We start from the raw sequence: 22846 nt of genomic DNA on the forward strand, positions 1-22846 counted from the left end.
CAGCAATAAAGTTTCAACTCATATCAGATAAGAACTTGCAGTTAACAATGGGGTGCTGCAGGCAAGGGTAATGGGTTAACAAGGTGGAAAAGCATTCATTATGTCGAGCCATTTAACAATATTGGAAGCATTCAGTATGTAAGGTCAAATAACAAGGGGAAAAGCATCCATTATGGGAAGCGAGTTAACAAGATTCAGAACAATCATTGTACAACAGCAGAAGGCTTAATCTCTGCTATTCACACCCGTTGATTGTAATAATCACCCAATTAATATGCATGTTGCCTTATCTGGATGCTCCTTCCTGTAAAATGACTATATAGTTCATTAAGAAACTGTTGTTGAAGAGAAGACCGAAAACTCATGTCCCTGTGCACATGGGCAATTGTTCTCTCTCCCTCCACGGCCCAAAATAAAGATGAAGGAGGTAAAACTACACTGTGTCTCTGAGTGTTTTGCTTTGACTTGGGGTGGGGAGGAGGACAGGACGATACAGTGACCTGTCTTCCATAGTCTTCTGTGGCAAATAATTCCACAGATTCACCACTCTCTGGCTAAAGAAGTTTCTCCTTATCTCCATACGAAAGGGAAAGCCTGCAGAACAACCTGTACAATCTGTCCTTCTTATACATGTCATTTCTACCCAAGATATCTCAAATGAACCAAAGAAGTGAATCCTTCTGCCCTGCACCAGCTCCTCAGCCACACGTTCACCTGCTCTCTCCTACTATTCCTACTCTCAGTAGCTTGTGGCACTGGGAGTAATCCAGACATTATTACCCTTGAAGACCTTTTTGAATTCCTGCCTAACCTCTTATATCATCTCCTCAGAATCTCATCCTTTTCTTTTCCTCTATTGTTAGCTCCAATATGTACGACGACCTCCTGCTAATCCCTCTCCCTTTGAGAATATTTCGCACCCTCTCAGATTACAACAGGATCTGGACCAGATGGGCCAATAGGAGGAGAGGTGGCAGATGGAGTTTAATTCAGATAAATATGAGGTGCTGCATTTTAGGAAAGCAAATCTTAGCAGGACTTATACACTTAATGGTATGGTCCTAGGGAGTGTTGCTGAACAAACAGAACTTGGAGTGCAGGTTCATAGCTCCTTGAAAGTGGAGTCACAGGTAGATGGGATAGTGAAGAAGGCATTTGGTATGCTTTCCTTTATTGGTCAGAGTATTGAGTACAGGAGTTGGGAGGTCATGTTGCAGCTGTACAGGACTTTGGTTAGGCCGCTGTTGGAATATTGCGTGCAATTCTGGTCTCCTTCCTATTGGAAAGATGTTGTGAAACATAGAACATAAAACAGTACAGCACAGAACAGGCCCTTCAGCCCACGATGTTGTGCCGACCACTGATCCTCATGTATGCAACCTGAAATTTCTGTGACCATATGCATGTCCAGTCGTCTCTTAAATGTTCTCAATGACCTTGCTTCCACAACTGCTGCTGGCAACGCATTCCATGCTCTCACAAATCTTTGTGTAAAGAACCCACCTCTGACATCCCCTCTATACTTTCCTCCAACCAGCTTAAAACTATGACCCCTCGTGTTAGTCATTTCTGCCCTGGGAAATAGTCTCTGGCTATCGACTCTATCTATGCCTCTCATTACCTTGTATACCTCAATTAGGACCCCTCTCCTCCTCCTTTTCTCCAATGAAAAAAGTCCGAGCTCAGTCAACCTCTCCTCATAAGATAAGCCCTCCAGTCCAGGCAGCATCCTGGTAAACCTCCTCTGAACTCTCTCCAAAGCATCCACATCTTTCCTATAATAGGGCGACCAGAACTGGACACAGTATTCCAAGTGCGGTCTAACCAAAGTTTTATAGAGCTGCAACAAGATCTCACGACTCTTAAACTCAATCCCCTTGTTAATGAAAGCCAAAACACCATATGCTTTCTTAACAACCCTGTCCACTTGGTGACCATTTTAAGGGATCTATGTACCTGCACACCAAGATCCCTCTGTTTCTCCACACTGCCAAGAATCCTATCCTTAATCCTGTACTCAGCTTTCAAATTCGACCTTCCAAAATGCATCACCTCGCATTTATCCAGGTTGAACTCCATCTGCCACCTCTCAGCCCATCTCTGCATCCTGTCAATGTCCCGCTGCAGCCTACAACAGTCCTCTATACTGTCAACGACACCTCCAACCTTTGTGTCATCTGCAAACCTGCTGACCCATCCTTCAATCCCCTCATCCAAGTCATTAATAAAAATTACAAACAGTAGAGGCCCAAGGACAGAGCCCTGTGGAACACCACTCACCACAGACTTCCAGGCAGAATATTTTCCTTCTACTACCACTTGCTGTCTTCTGTTGGCCAGCCAATTCTGTATCCAGACAGCTAAGTTCCCCTGTATCCCATTCCTCCTGACCTTCTGAATGAGCCTACCATGGGGAACCTTATCAAATGCCTTGCTGAAGTCCATATACACCACATCCACAGCTCCACCCTCAACAACTGTTCTAGTCACATCCTCAAAGAACTCGATAAGGTTTGTGAGGCATGACCTGCCCCTCACAAAGCCGTGTTGACTGCATTTAATCAAGCCATGCTCTTCCAGATGGTCATAAATCCTATCCCTCAGAATCCTTTCTAACACCTTGCAGATGACAGACGTGAGACTTACTGGTCTGAAATTGCCAGGGATTTCCCTATTTCCTTTCTTGAAGAGAGGAATTACATTTGCCTCTCTCCAGTCCTCAGGTACGACTCCAGTGGAGAGCGAGGATGCAAAGATCTTCACAAGTGGCGAAGCAATTGCGTTTCTCATTTCCCAAAGCAGCCGAGGACAAATCTGGTCCGGGCCTGGTGACTTGACAATCTTAATGTTTGACAAAATTTTCAGCACATCACCTTCCTCTATCTCTAAGGAGAAAGTGAGGTCTGCAGATGCTGGAGATCAGAGATGGAAATGTGTTGCTGGAAAAGCGCAGCAGGTCAGGCAGCATCTAGGGAACAGGAGAATCGACGTTTCGGGCATTAGCCCTTCTTCAGGAATGAGGAAAGTTGGTCCAGCAGGCTAAGATAAAAGATAGGGAGGAGGGACGTTCCAAAAACGCACATCCCAGATGGCCTCCTTCTTCAAGGACCGCAATTTCCCCCCCCGACGTGGTCGACGATGCCCTCCACCGCATCTCTTCCACTTCCCGATCCTCCGCCCTTGAACCCCGCCCCTCCAACCGCCACCAGGACAGAACCCCACTGGTCCTCACCTACCACCCCACTAACCTCCATGTACAGCACATCATCCGCCGCCATTTCCGCCACCTCCAAACGGACCCCACCACCAAGGATATATTTCCCTCCCCTCCCCTATCAGCATTCCGTAAAGACCACTCCCTCCGTGACTCCCTCGTCAGATCCACACCCCCCACCGACCCAACCTCCACTCCCGGCACCTTCCCCTGCAACCGCAGGAGGTGCAAGACTTGCGCCCACACCTCCCCCCTCATCTCCCTCCAAGGCCCCAAAGGAAACTTCCATATCCGCCACAGATTCACCTGTACCTCCACACATATCATCTATTGCATCCTTTGCACCCGATGTGGCCTCCTCTATATTGGGGAGACGGGCCGCCTACTTGCGGAGCGTTTCAGGGAACACCTCTGGGACACCCGGACCAACCAACCCAACCACCCTGTAGCTCAACATTTCAATTCCCCCTCCCACTCCACCAAGGATATGCAGGTCTTTGGACTCCTCCATCGTCAGACCACAGCGAAACGACGGTTGGAGGAAGAACGCCTCATCTTCCGGCTAGGAACCCTCCAACCACAAGGGATGAACTCGGATTTCACCAGTTTCCTCATTTCCCCTCCCCCCAGCCTGTCTCAGTCAAATCCATCAAATTCAGCACCGCCTTCCTAACCTGCAATCTTCTTCCCGACCTCTGCGCCCCCACCCCAGTCTGACCTATCACCCTCACCTTGACCTCTTTCCACCTATCACATTTCCGACGCCCCTCCCCCAAGTCCCTCCTCCCTATCTTTTATCTTAGCCTGCTGGACCAACTTTCCTCATTCCTGAAGAAGGGCTAATGCCCGAAACGTCGATTCTCCTGTTCCCTAGATGCTGCCTGACCTGCTGCGCTTTTCCAGCAACACATTTCCATCTTCCTCTATCTCTACCCATTCCGGCATGCACACCTGCTCTTCAAAGGTTTCATTCACGACGAAGCTTGTTTCTTTCGTAAAGACAGAAGCAAAAAACTCACTTAGAGCTTCCCCTACCTCCTCAGACTCCACACACAAATTTCCTATGCTACCCCTGATCGGCCCTACTCTTCTTTGACCATTCTCTTATTCCTCACATAAGTGTAAAATGCCTTTATGTTCTCCCTAATCCATTCTGCCAAGCCTTTCTCGTGCCCCCTCCTGGCTCTCCTCAGACCATTTTTGAGCTCCTTCCTCGCCTACCTGTAACCCTCTAGAACTGAGCTTGACCCTAGCTTCCTCCACCTTATGTAAGCTACCTTCTTCCTTTTGACGAGAAGTCTACCACTCTCGTCATCCAAGGTTCCTTTATCTTACCACTTCTTGCCTGTCTCAGAGAGACATATTTATTCATCACTTGCAACAACTGTTCCTTAAACAGTCTCCACATGTCTATAGTGCCTTTACCATGGAACAATTACTCCCAATCCATGCTTCCTAACTCATGTCGAATCGCATCATAGTTTCCTCTTCCCCAATTAAACATCCTCCCATTTTGCCTAATCCTCTCCTTCTCCATAGCTATGTAGAATGCGAGGCAGTTATGGTCATTATCACCAAAATGTTCTCCCACCACAAGATCTGATACCTGCCCCGGCTCGTTTCCGAGCATCAAGTCGAGAATAGCCTCTCCCCTCGTCAGGTAGGTAAAAACAATGACTGCAGATGCTGGAAACCAGATTCTGGATTAGTGGTGCTGGAAGAGCACAATAATTCAGGCAGCATCCGACAAACAGCAAAATTGATGTTTCGGGCAAAAGCCCTTCATCAGGAATAAAGGTAGAGAGCCTGAAGCGTGGAGAGATAAGCTCGAGGAGGGTGGGGGTGGGGAGAAAGTAGCATAGAGTACAATAGGTGAGTGGGGGAGGAGATGAAGGTGATAGGTCAGGGAGGAGAGGGTGGAGTGGATAGGTGGAAAAGGAGCTAGGCAGGTCGGACAATTCCGGACAGGTCAGGGGGACAGTGCTGGCTGGAAGTTTGAAACTAGGATGAGGTGGGGGAAGGGGAAATGAGGAAGCTGTTGAAGTCCACATTGATGCCCTGGGGTTGAAGTGTTCCGAGGCGGAAGATGAGGCGTTCTTCCTCCAGGCGTCTGGTGGTGAGGGAGCGGCGGTGAAGGAGGCTCAGGACCTCCATGTCCTCGGCAGAGTGGAAGGGGGAGTTGAAATGTTGGGCCATGGGGCGGTTTGGTTGATTGGTGCGGGTGTCTCGGAGATGTTCCCTAAAGTACTCTGCTAGGAGGCGCCCAGTCTCCCCAATGTAGAGGACACCGCATCGGGAGCAACGGATACAATAAATGATATTAGTGGATGTGCAGGTAAAACTTTGATGGATGTGGAAGGCTCCTTTAGGGCCTGGATAGAGGTGAGGGAGGTGGTGTGGGCGCAGGTTTTACAGTTCCTGCGATGGCAGGGGAAAATGCCAGGATGGGAGTGTGGGTCGTAGGGGGGCGTGGACCTGACCAGGTTGTCATGGAGGGAACGGTCTTTGCGGAAGGCGGAAAGGGGTGGGGAGGGAAATATATCCCTGGTGGTGGGGTCTGTTTGGAGGTGGCGGAAATGTCGGCAGATGATTTGGTTTATGCGAAGATTGGTAGGATGGAAGGTGAGCACCAGGGGCGTTCTGTCCTTGTTACGGTTGGAGGGGTGGGGTCTGAGGACGGAGGTGCGGGATGTGGACGAGATGCGTTGGAGGGCATCTTTAACCACGTGGGAAGGGAAATTGCGGTCTCTAAAGAAGGAGGCCATCTGGTGTGTTCTATGGTTGAACTGGTCCTCCTGGGAGCAGATACAGCAGAGGTGGAGGAATTGGGAATACGGGATGGCATTTTTTGCAAGAGATAGGTTGGGAAGAGGTGTAATCCAGGTAGCTGTGGGAGTCGGTGGGTTTGTAAAAAATCTCTCCCCTCGTCAGCCTGTAAACGTACTGAGTTAGGAAACCCTCCTGAACGCACCTTACAAAAACAGCTCCATTCAAATCTGCTGCTCGAAAGAGGTTCCAATCAATATTGGGAAAGTTAAAGTCACCCATTACAACAACCCTACTATGTCCACACTTTTCCAAACTCTGTCGACCTTGCTTTCTTCAATCTCTCTGCTGCTATTGGGGGGCCTGTAATAAACCCCTAACGAGGTGACTGCTCCCTTGCTGTTCCTAATTTCCACCCAAGTGACTCGGTAGGCAGATCTTCCTCGACAATGGAAGCTTCTGTAGCTGTGATACCCTCTCTGATTAGTAGTGCTACACCCCCACCTCTTTTTCCCCCCCTCCCTATTCTTTTAAAATGCTCTAAACCCTGGAACATCCAGCAACCATTCCTGCCCCTGAGAAACCCATGTCTCTGTTATGCCACAACATCATAGCACCAGGTACTGATCCATGCTCTAAGTTCATCACTTTTATTCCTGATACTCCTTGCGTTAAAGCAAACACACTTTAATTGATGCCTTGGTTCCTTCCCAGGAAAATCCTTCCCACTAGCTGGTCTAACTCTTTCTATTGCCTCATCTGCATCAACTCCCACCTCCGGTATACAGCTCAGGTTCCCACCCCCCTGCCATACTAGTTTATACCCTCTCGAACTACTCAAGCAAACCTTCCACCCAGGACATCGATCCCCTTCCAGTTCAGATGCAACCCGTCCTTCTTGTACAGGTCCCACCTTCCCCAGAAGGCATCCCAATTATCTACATATCTGAAGCTCTCCCTTCTCTTCCAGCTGCACAGCCATGTGTAAGCTGCGCCCGCTCCCTGTTCCTCGCCTTGCTATCTCGAGGCACCGGTCGTAAACTAGAGAACACTACTCTGTTCGTCCTGCTTTGCAGCTTCCATCCTAACTCCCTGAAATCACTTTTTATATCTTCGATCCTTTTTCTGGCGATATCATTAGTGCCAATATGAAACACGATTTCTGGCTGTTCGCCCTCCCCTTTTAGAACCTTATACACCCGATCGGAGACGTCACGGACCCTGGCACCAGGGAGGCAACATACCTTCCGGGAATTCCAATCCTGACCACAAAATCTCCTGTCGATTCCCCTAACTATCGAGTCCCCTACCATGAGTACTTTTCTATTCTGCCCCCTTCCCTTCTTTGCCAGAGTGTCAGCCTCAGTGCCAGGTAACTGACTGCTATGGCTTTCCTCTGGTAGGTCACCCCCCCAGCAGTATCCAAAATGGTATACTTATTGCTGAGGGGAATGTCCACAGGGGATCTCTGCACTGTCTGTCTGTTCCCTTTCCTTCCCCTCACTGTAACCCATCTATCTTTATCCTAAGCCTTAGGAGTGACCAACTGCCGGTAACCCCTCTCAATTACCCTCTCAGCCTCCCGAATGATCCGTAGTTCATCCAGCTCCAATTCCCTAACACGGTTTTCAAGGAGCTGGAGTTGGGTGCACTTCCCAAAGACGTAGCCAGCAGAGACGTGTGCCATGTCTCCCACCTGCCATATTCTGCAGGAGGAGCAAGCAACTGCCCTAGCATCCATACCCGACTTATCCGAACACCCACTCAGTATTAAAGTAGAAAGCTTAGTTCAAGTTGCTATAAAATTAATAACAAACTCATATTCAATAGAGGAAGTTTAGAATGAACCTTACCTTATTAACTAGGTTAGAGGAGGAGGGTGGGTGGGAGACACTTGAAAGGGTTCAGAAAAGATTTACAAGGATGTTGCCAGGGTTGGAGGATCTGAGCTACAGGGAGAAGCTGAACAGGCTGGGGCTGTTTTCCCTGGAGCGTCGGAGGCTGAGGGGTGACCTTATAGAGGCTTACAAAATTACGAGGGGCATGGATAGGATAAATAGACAAAGTCTTTTCCCTGGAGTCGGGGAGTCCAGAACTAGAGGGCATAGGTTTAGGGTGAGAGGGGAAAGATATAAAAGAGGCAAAAGGGGGGAAATTTTTCACGCAGAGAGTGGTACATGTATGGAATGAGCTGTCACAGGAAGTGGTGGAGGCTGGTACAATTGCAACATTTAAGAGGCATTTAGATGGGTATATGAATAGGAAGGGTTTAGAGGGATATGGGCTGGGTGTTGGCAGGTGGGACTAGATTGGGTTGGGATATCTGGTCGGCATGGACGAGTTGGACCGAAGGGTCTGTTTCCATGCTGTACATCTCTATGACTCTATGAGATATCCTTGATCCTCGTGCTAGGCAGGCAACACAACATTCCGATATCTCGCTGTTGGCTGTAAAAACATCGGCCAGTGCCTTTGACTAGATAGTATCCTATCAGGATGGATCGTTTAGAATGTAACATATCCTTTGTTACATTAGAGCTAGTCTCAGTACCACAACCTGGCAGTCAGTGCTACATTCCCCGAGAGACAGTCTTTCACCCTGTACATTTTTTCATAAATTTCTTTTTATTGAATTCAAATTCAACCATCTGCTATGGCAGGATTCAAATCCAGGTCTTCAAATAGTTACCTGAGCCTTTGGATTAACACTTGAGTGATAACACCCCTACTCCATTGCCTGGCCTTCCCTAATTTGGTTGCACTTGACCTTCCCCCAACTTAATACCTTCCTCCCAGGTCTACGCTTGAGCTTTTGATTAAGTATCCAAAAACACACAGAATTTAGGTCATTACTCCTAAAACGCTCCACCACCGAAACATTGATCACCTCTGGCTGTGCTCATTTCCCAGTACTAGTATGGCCCCTCCCTCATTGAAATGTCCATCTACTGCTTCAAAATCCCTTCTGGACAGACCTAATAAATTGCTCCCCATCCAAACCCTTGGCACTAAGGGAGTATATAGGTTACATAATTTCTCTTAAAAGTTAATTAGTGCAAGGTGGGCATCACTGGCTAGAGCAGTGATGCCCACCTTGGCTATCCCCAACTCTCTTGTGGGCTGTTGAGAGTCAACCACATTGCTGTTAGTCAAAAATCACATAGGCAAGACCAGGGTCAAGGACAGTGAATCAGATGAGATTTTTCATGACATATTGTCACCATTGGCGTAGCTCAGCATTGATTCTGGACCCAATGATGTCATATAGTATCTGGTCAACTTAGCCTCCTGATGATCACCTATTGCTACCCTACCCCTCAGCTGATTTAATCACTTTTCCTCCTATGTAAATGCTTCCATTATTGACTTTTGTTTTTGAGGGCTTGCGCTTAAATGATTGAGGCATGAACTTAAAATGAAAGAACAAACGCTGTAAATCAGAAACAAAAACAAATTGCTGGAAAAACTCAGCAGTTCTAGGTGCATCCATGAAGAGGAATCAGTGTTAATGTTTCAAGCTGAGTAACCCTTCCTCAGAACCCTCACGTATGAACTTTTTTTATTATTATGAAGCTCACTTTGTTTAAAGGGGCTTACTGAAAGTCACACATCTTAAGCTAACTATTTGGACTTGTTGAACTTATTGCAAGTCTCATGTTTGAGCTTATGGTTATCAGGAGTTGTGGCAGTTTGATATTGATTTAGTTTGATATTGTTCAGTTAGTATGCATAGCCAGTTGAAGGAGGCCACTAAATCATCCTTTTGCCACCTGATTAAGAAAATCTTTTGAAAACTCAGTGTAAGAGACAGAAAAGAAACTCTGCTAATTCACCTTCTGGAGAACCTTCCTACACTACCTCATGAATTGTAGCCCAATAACAAGTGCAAGTGTCTAGTGAATGTCCCCATTGACCAAGATCGCAAGACCAAAAGCCACCTGGAACATTTTATGTCTTATCTTATTCCTCAGGAGTTAAGTTTATTTGGCCGAAGTATTTTGTTGTAAAGTTTATTTTGTCTGAAAAGGCTTCTTTCATAAACATGTGTGTGTGCACGCCTGTGTGCATGAGAGTGTCATTTCAAAAGGCATATATTTATACTCTCAAAGGCAAAGTACAAAGGCGAGGTAATGACCAAGCAGTATTATCACAATTTTTAATTCAAAGACCCAGGTAATGTTCTGTGGAGCAGAGGTCGAATCCCACAATGGCAGAAGATGGAGTTTGAATTCAAATAAAAAAATCAGAAATTAATAATTTAACAAAGACCATGAAATCAATATCAATTGTCTGGTTGACTAATGCCCATATGGAAAGAAATCTTCTGACTTACTTGGTCAAGCCTATATGTGACTCAGACCAACAGTGATGCAGTTAACTTAACTGTCCTCTGGGACATGATGAATGGGCTTTGGTGACACCACATCCTAACAATGAATAAAAGTGCTGTTAATGTTGAGCCCACTATAACTCTTCTTCAAAACTATATTAAAATTGTATCTTTATTGAATGCATCATTTTAAATATCATTCAGCTGTTAGTTAAAGTGACCTAGCTGATTGATTGGCTTCAGCATACCAACAGATGAACAATTTTTTTGAAGTAGCCAATTACATATGTCGTGACCAGTGGAACCACAGAGTGCACTTCACCAGCTTTGGGTGCAACATCAAAGTGGGACTCTCGTGAGATTTGAAATCCATAGACAAATGAAAGCTCTGGGACTTGCCGAGGATAACCCTGGTTACGATTTTTACGGTTAATTCACTATACAAATTGAAAACCAACTGGCTTTGACAGTTGCTATGACTTTTCTGGACAGTGAAGATTAATCCCTAATTAAAAAAACATGCTGCAAAAGCTGAACTCAGCTCTAGCAGCATCCGTGAAAAGAGGGAAAGTTAAAATTGGAGTACAGTGTGACTTGAAGATCTGCTGAGTATCTTCAGCACTTTGTTTTTATTTCAGAACTCCAGCATCTACTTTATTTTTAGAGTCACCGAGGTGCACAGCACAGAAACAGATGCTCTGATCCAACTTGTCCATGCCACCCAGATATCCTAAATTAATTTAGTCCCACTTGCCAGCACTTGGCCCATACCCCTCTAAATCCTTCCTATTCATATACTCATCCAAATGCCTTTTAAATGCTGTAGTTGTACCAGCTCCACCACTTCCTCTGGCAGCTCATTCCAGACACACACCACTTGCTGCATGAGAAAAGTTGCCCCTTAGGTCCCTTTTAAATCTTTCCCCTCTCACCCTAAACCTATGCCCTTTTTTTCTGGTCTCTCCCACCCCAGGGAAATGACATTGTCTATTTACCGTATCCATGCCCCTCCTCATGATTTTATAAGCCTGTGAAAGGTCAGTCTCTGATGCTCCAGGGAAAACAGCCCCAGCCTATTCAGCTTCTCCTTATTGCTCAAATCCTCCAACCCTGGCAACATCCTAGTCAATCTTTTCTGAATCCTTTCAAGTTTCACAACATCCTTCCAATAGAAAGGAGTCCTGAATTGCACACAATATTCCAAAAGTGGCCTAACGAATGTCTGTACAACCATAATATGACCTCCCAACTCCTATACTCAATGCTCTGACCTATAAAGGAAAGCATACTAAACATCGTCTTATTCTGAGAGGATGTTTCCCCTCATGAGATGGTCCAGAGGCATAGTTTCAAAACAAAGAAGCCAATTTAAGACTGAGATGGGGAAGGGATTTCTTCAGATGTGTATTTGTAACTCCTTTCCACAGAATCGTGAGGGTAGAGTTTGAGTAAATTTAAGGCTGGGTTATAGGGAAAAGGCAGGAAAGTGGATGTGAAGAACCATTTCCCTCTGAATGGAGGAACAGGCTAGAGGGGCCAAATGGATGACTCCTGATCTTATTTCTTGTATGGGAGGGCCAGCAAGTGATGGACAGGGAAGCAGGTGGCAGATGTGAGGGGGGAGTGTGGCAGGAATGAGGAAGAGGGAAAAAGAAAGAACTAATATAGGTAAGGTTATAGGGATCACAGCAAGTGAGAAACTGCAGCAGAGTGAGATGAAAGCCAAGTGACTTCCAGACTACTGTTGAAAATTTGGTTCAAAGCGGAACGTTGTTGTAAAGGAAGATGCAGGTGCTTTAACTAGGGACTACTACGAAGTAAAATCTCGAGAGTGAGACATGGGAGAGGAGAAAAGATGTGGATCAAGAGGTCAACTTTACTGAAACAGTGAACTACAACATGATGGCATGCAGAGCTGACTGGTCAGCAGAAGTAGTGAATAGATCTAGTCTTTAAATAAAAGTAAAGTTGTCAGTGTGTGTTTAGGTCCAGAGTGGTGTCTTCTGTTAAAATACCTGCTTACATCTTGATGAGTCATAAACGTTCACAATACAGAAGGAGGCTATTTGACACTGTCAGTACTTGCTCCCAAAAGAGCTTCCTAGCTGGTCCCCCTTTCACTATAGCCCTCTAACCTCATTCTAATTTCTATCCAGCTCTCTTTTGAAACATCCTATGGAATCCACCTCCAACGTTCTCCCAGAAAGCACATCCAAATTCTAACAACTGAGTAAAGAGGTTTCTCCTCAGCTCACTCCTCGCTCTCTTACTGAGAATCTTGAAATTATGACCCTTAGTTACTGCAAATTTCGAGATTTTGCCTTCAATGCCCATATATAAACGATTTAGAGAAATCAGAAAAACCAAGACTGATCCTGTGGAACACCCCTTCCAACTAAGTCTCCAATCTGAGATTTGCCCATCTACACCTACCTTTGTGTTTCCTATGTTGTAAAATCATACAATCTCTACAGTACGGAAGCAGGCCACTCGGCCCATGGAGCCCACCTGGATCCTCGGAAGAGCATCTCTGCAAGACTCACTGCCTCACCATATCCATGTAACTCTGCAACCATATCCATGTAAACCTGCATTTCCCATGGCTAATCTACCTAACCTTTCGATTGTTGGAGGAAACTGGAATACCTGGACAAAACCCAGAGAATGTGCAAACTCCACACAGAGGGACAGTCAGAGGGTGGAATTGAACCCGGGTCCCTGGCACCTAGAGGCTGCAGTACTAACCACCAAGCCACTGTACTATCCCAAATTAGTTAACTTAATTCATGCTACCAAGGACCCATCAATCCCAAACACTTTTAAATTTGCTGACCACGCTGCCATGTGGCATGGTATCAAACATTTTCTGAATGCCCAAATACACAACATCCACAGCACTACTGTTATTCCCTGTCTCTATCTCTCGAAGAACAATTAAATTTGTCAGGCATGACCTGCGCTTGATAAAGCCATGTTAACTGTCTCGTGTTAACAGAATTTTTCTTTAAGTGTAAATTCATCTTATCCTGTATATGGCCTCCACGACTGATGTCAAGCTGACAGGCCTATTGTTTCCTAGTTATCTTTTGTCCCTGTCTTAAATAACGGTATCCCCCTAATCCTATATTCAGAAAGAAATTGAATATTTCTCAGTGGCTCTGCAACTTGTTCCCTTAACACTCAATCTTGGATACATCCCATTCAGGCCTGGATTTCTCTACCTGAAGTGCTGCCAGACTTTTTAGCACCTCTTCTTATCTCTCACTATTTTCTTTGGCCATATTCTAATGCTTTTAACTACATGGCACAGGCAGTTCGCTGTGCAAGTTCACTGCCTGGTCAGACAGCTGTGCAAGTTCACTGCTCTTTTTTTTCACCTCACACATAGTTACTGCTCTCCCTCTTTCCTCTTGTTTTAAACAACAGGATCATTTTTCCTCCAAACTTCCAAAACAATGCAATAGCTTATAAAACAGTTACTGCTCCAAGAAATTGAGGAAATCAGCTCCAACACTGAAAAACACTCAAATGGACCAGCTCTTACCGCCACAAATTTTCTCCCATCCACCTGTGATGGAAGGATCGCTACTGGGTCCACTATCTTTTTTGTCATTGATGAAAATGATTTGGATGTGAATATAAGTTTCCAAAATTGCTAGTGTCGTGGATAGCGAAAAGGTTACCTCAGTACGATGACACCTTGATCAAATGGGCTGAGGAGTGCAGATGGAGTTTAATTTAGGTAATATGAGGGGTCACATTTTGGAAAGGTAAATCAGGGCAGGACTTATACATGTGATGGTAAGGTCCTGAGGAGTGTTACTAAACAAAGACTTTGGGGTGTAGGTTCATAGTTCCATAAAAGTGAAGTCCCAAACTGAAAGGATAGGGAAGACGGCGTTTGACATGTTTGCCTTTATTGGTCAGTGTACTGATTATAGGAGTTGAGAAGTCAAGTTGCAACTGTACAGGACATTGGTTAGGCCACTTATGGAACACTGCATTCAGTTCTGGTCTCCCTGCTATAGGAAGGATGTTGTGAAACTTGAAAGGATTTTGCCAGGGTTGGACAATTTGACTCATAGGGAGAGGCTGCAGAGGCTGACAGGTGACCTTATACAGGCTTACAAAATCCTGAGGGGCTTGAATTGCATGAACGGTCAAGATCTTTTCCCAAGGGTAGGGGAATCCAAACCCAGAGGGTATAGGTTTAAGGTGAGAGGGGAAAGATTTAAAGAGAGATCTAAGGGGAAACTTTTTCATGGAGTGGTGCATGTATGGAATGAACTGTTGGAGGAAGTGGACGATGGTACAATTACAACATTTAAAAGGCAAACGGACGGGTATATGAATAGAAATGGGTTTAGATAGATATGGGCCAAATGCTGGCAAATGGGACTTGGATTTATTTAGGATATCTGGTGGCATTGCAGAGTTGGACGAAAGGGTCTGTTTCCATGCTGTACCTCTGACTATACCAATCATTTGCAATTAGGCCATTATGGTAGATTCATATTGGTGGTTTAGTTTCTTTTAGTTTACAAAAACGATATCTCATTATAGGAAACTGAAGATAGCTTAGAAATTCAAGTTATTAATTTTTAAACCAAACAAGGTTGTGACAGCAGGATGGCTGCTGCAGCATATGGGAACTGCCAGTCACCAATGTGATCCAGAGTGAACACATCCATAGTAAGTTCCTGAACCTGCAAGCACTTAAGATATGAGGCTGATAAGTCCCCGGGGCCTGATGGTCTACATCCCAGGGTACTAAAGGAGGTGGCTCTAGAAATCGTGGATGCATTGGTGATTATTTTCCAGAGTTCGATAGATTTAGGATCAATTCCTGCGGATTGGAGGGTGGCTAATGTTGTACCACTTTTTAAGAAAGGAGCGAGAGAGAAAGCAGGAAATTATAGACCAGTCTGACCTCAGTGGTGGGAAAGATGCTGGATGAAATTATAAAGGATGAAATTACAACACATCTGGATAGTAGTAACAGGATAGGTCAGAGTCAGCATCGATTTATGAAGGGGAAATCATGTTTGACTAATCTGGAATCTTTTGAGGATGTAACTTTGAAGACGGACAAGGAAGATCCAGTGGATGTAGTATACCTGGACTTTCAGAAAGCCTTTGATAAAGTCCCACATAGGAGGTTAGTGAGCAAAATTAGGGCGCATGGTATTGGGGGCAAAGTACTGACTTGGAATGAAAATTGGCTGGCTGACAGGAGACAAAGAGTAGTGATAAACAGCTCCCTTTCGGAATGGCAGGCGGTGACCAGTGGCGTACCGTGGGGATCAGTGCTGGGACCGCAGCTCTTTACAATATATATTAATGATATAGGAGATGGTATTAATAGTAACATTAGCAAATTTGCTGATAACACTAAGCTGGGTGGCAGGGTGAAATGTGAGGAGGATGTTAGGAGATTACAGGGTGACCTGGACAGGTTAGGTGAGTGGACGGATGCATGGCAGATGCAGTTTAATGTGGATAAATGTATGGTTATCCACTTTGATGGCAAGAACAGGAAGGCAGATTACTACCTAAATGGAGTCAAGTTAGGTAAAGGGGCAGTACAAAGAGATCTGGGTGTTCTTGTACACCAGTCAATGAAGGCAAGCATGCAGGTACAGCAGGTAGTGAAGAAAGCTAATAGCATGCTGGCCTTCATAACAAGAGGGATTGAGTATAGAAGCAAAGAGGCTCTTCTGCAGCTGTACAGGGCCCAGGTGAGACCACACCTGGAGTACTGTGTGCAGTTCTGGTCTCCAAATTTGAGAAAGGACATTCTGGCTATTGAGGGAGTGCAGCGTAGGTTCACAAGGTCAATTCCTGGAATGGCGGGACTATCTTACGCTGAAAGACTTGAGCGACTGGGCTTGTATACCCTTGAGTTTAGAAGACTGAGAGGGGATCTGACTGAGACATATAAGATTATTAAAGGATTGGACACTCTGGAGGCAGGAAACATGTTTCCGCTGATGGGTGAGTCCCGAACCAGAGGACACAGCTTAAAAATAAGGGGTAGGCCATTTAGGACAGAGATGAGGAGAAACTTCTTCACCCAGAGAGTGGTGTCTGTGTGGAATGCTCTGCCCCAGAAGGCAGTGGAGGCCCAGTCTCTGGATTCGTTTATGAAAGAGTTAGATAGAGCTCTCAAGGATAGTGGAATCAAGGGTTATGGAGATAAAGCAGGAACAGGATACTGACTGAGGATGATCAGCCATGATCATAATGAATGGTGGTGCAGGCTCAAAGGGCAGAATGGCCTACTCCTGCACCTATTGTCTATTGAGGAGCAGGTGTTTGAGCTGCAGCCATTGTACCCCATCAGGGACGGGGAGTGTTATCTGGACACTTTACTCCAAAGAGCGGTGACACCCTTCAAATCAGGTCATCCAATCTTGTTGATTAGGGACAGGATGGTGTCACTGCGGGTATGAGGACCTCAGCCCATGCCATTTTAAAATATTTTCAAGGTATTGCAAGCTGTGTGGATAAAAATTGGGTATGCAATGATAACAAACAAACTGATCATGGCACCTTGGTACAGGAAGACATTTAAGCCAGGGGAAGGAAATAGGAATGTAGTTGTTGTAGAGGACTGCATCATTTGGGGGATAGATACTGTTCTCTGCAGCCATGGTGCAGAATCCTAAATGCTGTGTTGCCTCTTTGATGTCAGGGTTAAGGACATCTCCTCAGAGCTGGAGGAGAATTTGGAAAGGGAGGGGAGGAATCCAGTAATAGCCATCATTTATGTTTGTACCAATAATATTGGTGGAACTAAAAAAAAAAGAAGGTGTTCTGCTGAAAGATTTTGAACAGTTAGCAAATAGATTAGAAAGCAGAATCTCCCAGTGCGGTGTTTGGGAGAGGGAAAATGTAGGGTTACAACACAAGGGAATATGCCAGTAAATGTAGGGCAAATATTTGGATAACAATATCCAGAATGGGACAGGAAGGGACACAGTACACAAATATAGATAAACAATAGTAAATAGAGTCAAAGTAGAAATGTCCATGCTTGGGCTAACAAGTGGCAACTAACATTTATGCCAGGCTATGACCATCACCAACAAAAGACAATCTAACCATTGTCCCTTGACATTCAATGGTAGTACCATCACTGAATCCTCCACTGTCAACATCCTGGGGGTTATCATTGACCAGAAACTCAACTGGATTCACCACAAAGAGGTTAAAAGAGCAAGTCAGAAGCTAGGAATCCTGCAGCAAGTAGCATACGTCTTGACTCGCTAAAGCCTGTCCACCAACTACAAGGCACAAGCCAGGAGTGTGAAAAAAAATACTCCCCGCTTAACAGGATGAGTGGAGCCCAACATGAGCTTCACAGCATCTAAGACAAAGCAGCCCACTTGATTGGTACTACATCCACTCTCTCCATCACCACCACTCAGTTGCCATGGGGTGTACTATTTACAAGCAGCACTGCAAATATTCACTAAAGATCCTCAGATAGCACTTTCCAAATCCATGACCACAGGCAGCAGATACATGGGAACACCACCACCTTCAAGTTCCCTCCAAGCCTTCACCATCCTGACTTAGAATACCACTATTCCTTCACTGAAGAATCACAATCCTAGAATTCCTTCCCTCATAGCATTGAGAGTCAACCCACAGCAGGTGGACAGCAGCAGTTAAACAAGGCAGCTCACCACCATCTTCTTAAAGACACCTAGGGATGGGCAATAAATACTGGCCTAGTCAGCAAAACTCACATCCCACAAATGATTACCTTTACTTGAATGCACATAATATTTGGAAAAAAAATTATTGAATTAACCGCATAAATTGAGATTAGTAGGTGTGATCTTATAGCCATTACAGAGACTGCAGTCATTGTTTTTACCCTGTACAGGACATTGGTTCGGCCACTGTTGGAATATTGCGTGCAGTTCTGGTCTCCTTCCTATCGGAAAGATGTTGTGAAACTTGAAAGGATTCAGAAAAGATTTACAAGGATGTTGCCAGGGTTGGAGGATTTGAGCTATAGGGAGAGGCTGAACAGGCTGGGGCTGTTTTCCCTGGAGCGTGGCAGTCTGAGGGGTGACCTTACAGAGGTTTACAAAATTATGAGGGGCATGGATGGGGTAAATAGGCAAAGTCTTTTCCCTGGGATCGGGGAGTCCAGAACTAGAGGGCATAGGTTGAGGGCGAGAGGGCGAAGATATAAAAGAGGCCTATGGGGCAACTTTTTCCACGCAGAGGGTGGTACGTGTATGGAATGAGCTGCCAGAGGAAGTGGTGGAGGCTGATCCAAATGCCTCTTAAATGTTGCAATTGTATGGGTATGTGACTAGGAAGGGTTTGGAGGGATATGGGCCGGGTGCTGGCAGGTGGGACTAGATTGGGCTGGGACATCTGGTCGGCATGGACAGGTTGGACCGAAGGGTCTGTTTCCATGCTGTACATCTCTATGGCTAAGTCCAGAAGGCTGCAAAGTTCCCAAGAGGAAAATGAGTTGCTGTTCTTCCAACTTGTGCTGAGCTCTGCTGTAACACTGCAGCATGCCTGAGACAGAGGTGATGCCCAGGGAACATTGTGGTGTGTTGAAGTGGCAAGCAACTGGAAGGTTAGGGTCTTTTTTGCAGTCAGAATGTAGGTGCTCTACAAATTGGTCACCCAATCTGTGCTGTCTATCCAATGTTTGAGACCATGTTGTGAACAGCAAATGCAGTAGACCAGATTGTGTGAAGTGCAGGTAAATTACTGCTATGCCTACAAGATGTGCTTGAGCTCTGGATAGTAAGGAGGGAGGAACTAAATAGGCAGGTGTTACACCTTCTGCGACTGTTGGACAAGGTGCCATGGGGGCTATTGAGAGTGGAGGAGTGGATCAGGGTGTCCCAGAGCGAACAGTCTCTGCTGAAGGCTGACAAAGTAAGAGCATATATAGCTGGTGGTGGTGGAAATGATAGTTTATAATCCTCTGGATATGGATGTTGGTGGGGTGGCAAGTGAGGACAAGGTGGACTTGCTGAGGATCCTCAACTATATTACTGGGAAAACCTCTGAGGAAGAAAGTAAGACATTTCAGAGATCCCTTGTCAAAGTAGGCATCATCAGAACAGATGTGACAGCAATGGAAGAACTGGAGAATGGAACAGAGTCTTTAGAAGAAGCAAGATGTGAGAACATAGATTTAAAAAAGTAACAGAGAGTCAGTTGGTTTGTCGTGAATATTAGTGGCCAGCATATCACTGTTTTAATTTCTGGGGATGTTGAGGAAGGTGAAGGTGAGAGAGGGGTAGAAATTGGAAGCAAAATAGCTAAATCTTTCCAATTCTGGATGACAGAGGAAAGCAGCATAGATGATGTAATTAATATACTGGAGAAACAGTTACAGTTGGGAAACTGAACAGAACTGGAACAAGGAATGTTTCACATACACCATAAAGACAGGCATACTGGGACCCATGCAGGTTCCCATGGCTATCTCTTTGACCTGAATCAAAACCCACCCATCATATCCATGGGGTCAAGTCATGATTTACTTTACCTGTTACAATTGACTTATGACTCCGTGTTTTCATTCCAAAGTATACCTGAGGTCGGTAGGATCCCCAGTATTTTTCTGGCGACAATGCTGGACTTGTACTATTGCTGTCCAGTATCCGCAAAGAGGGATGAGGTGTTATGATTCGGTTAGCAAGCCAAGACCTCATGTAAATAGCATAGCAAAACCATACACTGCTCACAATGCACAGTACAATTGCTATATTGATGAAAATATTCCCCAAATTAGATTTTTTCTTCTTTTCCTTAACTTGAGGTTTCTTGTAAAGTCCAGTACTCTTTCCATTTTTCCCATCTACTTTGGAATCAGTCAGTCTCTCCTTCTTTACCCTCTGGCGGGCCATATTTCACTGAGAACAGAAGGGATTTCATAACATTATAACATATCAGTGTTCTTTCTCCAAATTCACAAAACAAATCTGGAGAAAATGGAAACCAATAAAAATGTTTAACTGACAAAGCAAGACATTCGTAAAATAAATACATCTGACTATCATCAATCTGTTGTAGTTCAACCAGCTTGTTACCCCGTGAAAACTGCAGTAGAAACTGCTGCACATGATCCGCTCCTTATCCCTGCTCTCCCAAATCAATCTGACCCACTCTTCCTCTCTCGCTCGATTCACTACTTATTCCTGCTCCCACTTTTGTCGCCTCACTCCTACCCTTTGTCTTCTTCTCCCTCACTCCCAAGAACACTGGTCTACCAACAGCTCACACTATCTCTGATCCCTTTTCGGACACAGGGCCCTCCGTCTCCGAACCTCTGTAGGACGCAGCGCCTCCGCCTTCCACCCTTCATCAATCCCCCTCGTCTCTGATCCTCCCTCCAGGAAATCATGGTCATCCCCATTTCTCACTCTCTCTGAGATCACTAACCGAGTGAATTGTACTCAATGGTCAGTCAGTGCCCCCGCTCCCGGAAAAGAACTAGGAAGCCGGAAGTTGATATTCCGACCAATAGGAGGGAAGAATCCGATAGTGACCCAGTACGAGCCAATCAAAGAGATAAGGAGAGGGAATGAGGCAGAGGGAGAGTGTTATGAAGGTGAGAAAAATGAGCGAGATAGAGAGGGTAAAGAATACGAGAGAAGGGTAGGAAGGGATAGTAAGGATGGAGGATGAATGAGATGAAGTGGAATAAGGGCGGAGTTAATAGGGAAATGGGTTAATGATTCTAGATTAGAGAGGTGCTGGAAAAGCACAGCAGTCCAGGAAGCATCCGAGGAGCAGAAAAAATCAACGTTCGGGCAAAAGCCCTTCATCAGGAATACAGGCAGAGTGCCTGAAGGGTGGAGAGATAAATGAGAGGAGGATGGGGTTGGGGAGAAAGGAGCAAAGAGTACAATAGGTGAGTGGGGGAGGGGATGAAGGTGACAGGTCAAAGAGGGAGGGGAAATGAGGAAACTGGTGAAGTCCACATTGATGCCCTGGGGTTGAAGTGTTCTGAGGTGGAAGATGAGGCCCCAGGGCATCAATGTGGACTTCAGCAGTTTCCTCATTTCCCCTTCCCCCCACCCCAGTTCCAACCTTCCAGCTCAGCACTGTCCCCATGACTTGTCCTACCGGCCTATCTTCCTTTCCAACTATCCCCTCCACCCTCCCTCTTTGACCTGTCACCTTCATCCCCACCACCACTCACCTATTGTACTCTTTGCTCCTTTCTCCCCACCCCCATCCTCCTCTCATTTATCTCTCCACCCTTAAGGCACTCTGCCTGTATTCCTGATGAAGGGCTTTTGCCCGAAACATTGATTTTTCCTGCTCCTCGGATGCTTCCTGGACTGCTGTGCTTATCCAGCACCACTCTAATCCAGAATCTGGTTTCCAGCATCTGCAGTCTTTTTTTTATCAAGTGGGTTAATGAGGTAGGAGAGTGGAATGAGGTAGGAGAGAGGAATGAGGGAAAGGGTAATAAGGGAGCGTGGAGGGCAATCTGAGAGGGAAAGAGCAGAAGCCAAGAGGAGAGGGTAACAAGTGAAATAACTCCTGGCCTGTATCCCGTCATCAAGTCAATTTTTTTCACACGTACACAGTAGAAGAGATTGGCCCCGTTTCCTCAGAGCCAGCTGGGAGGGTGACACTCCTGTTGATATCTGTCAGCCAGGTATCTGGTTGGACCAGATTAACAGACCCAACAGGGAATTCGTATTCTGTCAGGTCCACCCAGCTGACCGTTCCAATGATTACCACTCTCCCTCCCAAGTCCAGGGGACATAGACCTGTTCTTTTCTTGTAGCTTCTTCTGCAGCATATTTGCACCAGATCCAGTTGTTTGACTCTGCCTCAGATATTGGTGGCATGTACCGGACAATGACCTGCCTCTTGCAACTGGAGCGTCTCAGCAAAAATTCACCTTCACATAGTAACTGCATTGAAGCTGCAACATCTGCTGTGTCCATCTTGTCCTCAGAAGCTTCTTCAACGAAGGTGGGGGAGAAGCTACAGGTTCTGACAGTCATGCAAGATGTTCTGAGGGGCTGGGTATGTTTTGCTCCGGCCTTGTTTGCAATTTGCATTTTTCATGTGGTCCACATGCTTGTTCAGGATCATCTTTCCTACCTGAACGTTATATGTCACGGGACCTGGTCTCGCATCAACTTTGACTCTTAACAATGCAAGGCGAATCCTGTGGTCTTGAGACCACTCCCTGAAGTAAACTGCCTGTTTCGTTTCGATGAACGTCTGGTTTTGGCATTCCTAATGCTGTTTCCCCCATTCACCCAGGTCTGGAAAGATCGGTCTGGAAAAATCCCGACCCCTTTCCATGCCCCTCATAATTTAGGATAAATAGACAAAACTCTTTTCCCTGGGGTTGGGGTGTCCAGAACTAGAGGGCATAGGTTTAGGGTGAGAGTGGAAAGAGGTAAAAGAGACCTATGGGGCAACTTTTTCACGCAGAGAGTGGTATGTGTATGGAATGAGCTGCGAGATGAAGTGGTGGAGGTGAGGACAATTGCAACATTTAAAAGGCATTTGGATGG

General features: G+C 45.6%; 1 protein-coding gene across 1 annotated transcript in view; it reads right to left on the reverse strand.

Moving 5' to 3' along the window:
- mogs (mannosyl-oligosaccharide glucosidase) overlaps positions 1–20807 on the reverse strand; it is a 114409-nt gene extending 93602 nt beyond the window's left edge. The window contains exons 1-2 of the mRNA XM_043684977.2: positions 20742–20807; positions 19846–20212 (exon numbers count right to left, since the gene is read on the reverse strand). Of these exons, the coding sequence (XP_043540912.1) occupies positions 19846–20206 (361 nt within the window). The 5' untranslated portion in view covers positions 20207–20212; positions 20742–20807. The remainder of the gene's footprint in view (positions 1–19845; positions 20213–20741) is intronic.
- Between the last annotated feature and the right edge of the window lie 2039 nt (positions 20808–22846).

This window comes from Chiloscyllium plagiosum, unplaced genomic scaffold (genome assembly GCF_037043375.1).
Source record: "Chiloscyllium plagiosum isolate Xiang-an unplaced genomic scaffold, Cpla_swu_hap1 HiC_scaffold_1, whole genome shotgun sequence".
NCBI lineage: Eukaryota > Metazoa > Chordata > Chondrichthyes > Orectolobiformes > Hemiscylliidae > Chiloscyllium > Chiloscyllium plagiosum.